Source organism: Otolemur garnettii, unplaced genomic scaffold (assembly GCF_000181295.1).
Source record: "Otolemur garnettii isolate 467f Iridium unplaced genomic scaffold, OtoGar3 scaffold00187, whole genome shotgun sequence".
Classification (NCBI taxonomy): domain Eukaryota; kingdom Metazoa; phylum Chordata; class Mammalia; order Primates; family Galagidae; genus Otolemur; species Otolemur garnettii.
The window spans coordinates 2,503,047-2,507,266 of NW_003852582.1; the positions used below are offsets into that span (position 1 = coordinate 2,503,047).

Sequence of the window (4,220 nt, forward strand, 5' to 3'; positions counted from 1 at the left end):
AGTCCAGGCTAATCATCCTGAATAAGTTTTAAAAAAGATAATTTAAACACATTTTTTTGCCGTGTTCACATATTAAAAAATCATTTTTTCAACATCAAAATGAGGTCATCCGCAAAGGCACCTAAACTTTTAAAAAAATAAAACTAAAAAAACTCCACTGGTGATGGATAAGTAGAGAGCTACAGGAGCGCGCCTAGAGGAGGGGGCTCGGAGGGCTGGTTAGAGCGAGGCTGTAGAGCGCGGCGGGGCCGCCGGGGTCAAGGGGGCACGTGAGGGAGGGCGGGCAGGCAGGACCCCCCCACCCCCGAGGTCAACAGCCCAAGCGGATTAGAGCTGAGCCCCGGGGCGGTTGAGGAGAAAGGAGCCTCAGAACTCCCGGGAAGGATAGCAGGAGGAGGAGTCATCCCTCTCACGGACTCGGCTCTTGGCCCAGGGCGAGGAAGGCGCCGGACCGGCCCGCACTGCTGGGAATGGAGGGGAGGCAAGTTTAAGGCGGGCTCGAAATGGCCGAGACCCGGGGCTCAGGTCAGAAATGCAGTCATGGGGAGGAAGCCTTCGCTACGCCGCTGTCCGGGTCCTCCGAGAGGAGCCCAGGGACCTAGGAGACGCTTTCCAATTCCCGGCGGCTTGGTGACTGCGCGCGCGGGAGCCGAGCTTGGGGCGGGCCATCTCAGGTCGCAACCTCCCGGAGGAGTGGATGGCGGCTGTGCGCCAGTAGGAGGGACCTTCGGTTGGGGGACAAGCGCTGAGGATAACTGTTCTCTGCTCAGTCTCTGGCATGTTCTCCCTGGGGTTAGAAAATCGTCCCCGCGCTCACTGGGGCGCCCCCGCCGCCGTGGTGGTGGTGGTGGTGATGTGGCTGCGGGGTCTGGGTGGGATGCAGCAGCGGCGCTGTGGCCTGCAGATGTGAGGTGGAACCGGAGGTCTGGTGGTACCACGGGTAGTTGCCCAGAAAAGCCGAGGCCGCGCTGCTCGGACTGGACCCAGAGCTGCCTGCGCCGCTGCCGCCGCTGCCTGGACCGCCGCCGCCCCCCATCCGCTGCGGCGCACTGAAGTCCCAGGAGGCCGGCGCGGTGACTGGCGGCGACGCACAAGGTGGCGAAGCGCTGGCCCCAGGGTGCTGTTCCGAGGGTATCTCACCGCTTTTCCACATCTTCTTGAACTTGGACCGGCGGTTCTGGAACCAGATTTTGACCTTCGTGGAAAAAAGACTCAAGCATTAGCGCATAGTGGAGAAACCTGGGCGTGGGGCAGGAGAGGGGAAGAAGCTAAGAAAGGCTCTCCAGCTAGAGGTGGGCACGGAGCACACTGGCCGGGTAAGAGGATCACGTGTGGCGGCCTCGGAGGCGCCGCGGTGCCTGTTCCATTGGGGAGGTAATCTCAGAAAGGCTAAGACTGATGATGTTTGTGCACTGGGGTGATGATGACCACGCCGTGGGGTGGAGGAGCGTTGAGAGGGCCAGTTATTTCACCCGCTTAATCAGTAGAGAGAAGTACAGGGATTTCTGCCCACCCGGGTCCTTCGTTCCCTCCCATGCAGTGGCCCCTTAGAGATTTTCGACTTTTGGCCTAGAAGCTTAGGCCGCCTGGGGCGCGGGTCTGGAAATCCTTAGAACTACTAAAGTATTTTTAAAACCCTGTACTGAACCCGCCTGTTTCATGGCCGTTCCAGGACAGCGCCCTCCTCGCCTGCTGCGCGAGAGCCCCACCTGAGTCTGGGTGAGGCCCAGAGACGCCGCCAGCTCGGCTCTCTCGGGCAATGCCAGGTATTGAGTCTTTTGGAAACGCCGCTGGAGAGCTGCCAGCTGAAAACTGGAGTAGATGGTGCGGGGTTTCCGAACTTTCTTTGGCTTGCCGTTCACTATCCGGATTTCAGGCTCGAGGTCCTCCTTCTCTGCAACGAAACGGAATCATGACAACCACGCAAGTTAAAGTTCTCATCGGCCTGGAGGGCCCTGCCGGGACTTGGCTTGAGCCAGGAAGCATACAAGCTCAACTTCGCGTGGACTGAAGCCCACACCGACCCTCTGAACCTGGGAGCTGAACCCTCCAGAGAAAAGGAAGACACACACACACACGAGAGAAAAAAAGAGTCTGGTGGCAAGGAAATGCAGTTACCACGAGGCATGCACCGCGCTCACCCGGCCCTGGAGGCCGCCGGCTCTCACCAGCTCTCTCTGAGAGTTGTAACCGGTGACCGGCGCCAGACTGGAGGGTGAAGACGGTAAAGGGCAAGAGCAGGTAGTGTGAGCAGGCGGTGTGAAAATCCAGGGCTTCAGATGGGGCCTCCTCCCCAAACATGTTTACCCATCCATCCCAGTAACTAGACCTATATGACCTCCTTTACTTCGGAGTTATGCATACCAGGCTCGTTGTTGGCTGGGGACGAACTGGTCCCATAGGGCGCGTAGGTGTAGGCGGTGGTATAGCCCAGGTCGTAGCTGCTCTTGGCAGAATAAGGGACATTGTTGAGGCCGCTGGCGTGGTACTGGTAGGAGCCCATGTGTGCGTAGGGCGAACCCCCACCGCCACCGCCCGCTGGGTGCTGCTGGTTGGTGTAGTAGCTGCTGTCGGTAGCTGTGGACACCGGTAGGGTGGGCGACTCCTGGGGCTTGTGGAGACTGCTGCTGCTGCTGTTGCTGCTGCCAGGACCCGCGCCGCCACTGCTCGGGGGCTGCGGATGCTGATGGTATGTGCTGGAGGCCGTGATCTGGGTCGAGTGCATATCAGCCACTAGACTGTCAAAGACTCCAGTCATCCTGGCCCGGGACAGGAAAGAGCAGGGGTGGCGGGCGCCCAGGGGAAGCGAGGTGCCTCCTCCGTCTCTCTCGGTTCCCTCCAGCAGCCAATGTAATTACGGGGGTGGGGGGAAAGCAAGAAATGAGGCAAGCGTCTAGGCGCCTCCTCCTCCGAGGGAGGCGATCACCGTGCGCTGCTCCCGGCAGCTGCCGCCGGACACATCCTCTCTCGGCCTCTCGGCCTGCTCAGCTCCTGGCCCAGCGCGGGCTCGGGCGGGGGGACGGGCGGTGGAGGGGGCAGAGGTGGTGGGGCCGGGTCCGCGCTCCGGGAGGCGGGAGCAGGTGAGACCAGAACCGCTTTACGATTGTCTGCTCGGCGGGCTCCAGCAGGGTGGGCATTTAACACTTGTCACGTGAGCGCAGGCTACGTCACCTAGCAACAGCCAATCAGAAGCAAGAGGCCGCAGGGCTGCAGGAGCCCGGGAACGCCCAGCCGAGGGGCGGTGTACCCGGCGGCTGCTGCGGCTGGGCGGCCCCGAGTGCAAGCTGCTGGTCTCTGAAAGCCGGGAGCGAGGCGAGGGGCCGAGGTGGTGGTGGTGGTGGGGCGGGGAGTTGGCCTGCAGCTGGAAAACAGAAGGCGGCAAGACAGGAAGAAGTGCGGTCACAGTCCCATTCTGTGTACTAGTGCCAATTCCAGTGATTCGTACTTTCGTGTCTAAGGTCAGTTTTCAAACACATTAATCAAAATAAATCGGTGCCAAGAGCTTGGCCAGTTCTATTGCCGATTTTCCTCGAAGTGTCTGGCACTTAACTCATGTCAGCCACTCGGCACTTGACATAGTTAATTGATTTAAATTATTCATAAACTAAGTATAATATTCTCTTAACCAATCCACAGGGATATTAGGACTATTAATTAGATAATATTTTAATGTTTCCCTTTTGTTGCTTGAAAGAAAGGCAATATAGACTAAAAGATATTATTGTTAATAATATACCGTATTTGAAATCACTTTCCCTTTTACTTTCTGGACAAGCCGACGCTCAGAGCAATTATGTATATTTGATGGGTAATTAACACCTGCAAAGCGATTCCTGGGACTTCCTCCTTAGGGTGGAGAAAGGTTGTTCAGATGGGCTTCAAAGTTCATTCTGACGCAGAATTCGATGTTTTTACAAAAGAGAGATTGGGGTAATATTTAAATGAGGTTAAAGATTTGGCAAATATAGGGTACTAGATTTATCACATCTTATTAAACCTACAACAAATAGAAAGTTTTTGTCTCGTATGTTTAATTTAACCCTATTTTAAGGTTTTGCACTTTACGACCCTGTTCCACCCTATCATTGCAAGTTCTTCGTCTCTGTTTTAAAAATAATAAATGGAGACCACTTCTATATCTCTGTATCTTCCTTGTTGGGAACCTTGATGGACACACTCTTTGCTGGACTCCCAAGTCCTAAGGTCTTGCTGCAGAGCCT

General features: G+C 56.4%; 1 protein-coding gene across 1 annotated transcript; it reads right to left on the minus strand.

The window, feature by feature from the left end:
• Positions 1 to 793: 793 nt before the first annotated feature.
• DLX2 (distal-less homeobox 2) lies at positions 794 to 3,103 on the minus strand. The gene is made up of 3 exons (XM_003800874.2): positions 2,365 to 3,103; positions 1,710 to 1,894; positions 794 to 1,195 (listed from the first exon to the last, which is right to left on the minus strand). The coding sequence occupies exons 1-3, from the start codon at positions 2,756 to 2,758 to the stop codon at positions 794 to 796; spliced, it is 981 nt and encodes a 326-aa protein (XP_003800922.1). The 5' UTR covers positions 2,759 to 3,103.
• Between the last annotated feature and the right edge of the window lie 1,117 nt (positions 3,104 to 4,220).

Coding starts and splice junctions, on each gene's coding strand:
- DLX2 (XM_003800874.2), bottom strand. CDS start 2,758: ATGACTGGAGTCTTTGACAGTCTAGTGGCTGATATGCACTCGACCCAG. Junction 1,895..2,364: donor CCCAGCCAACAACGAGCCTG/GTATGCATAACT, acceptor GTTTCGTTGCAG/AGAAGGAGGACCTCGAGCCT. Junction 1,196..1,709: donor TGGGCCTCACCCAGACTCAG/GTGGGGCTCTCG, acceptor TTTTCCACGAAG/GTCAAAATCTGGTTCCAGAA.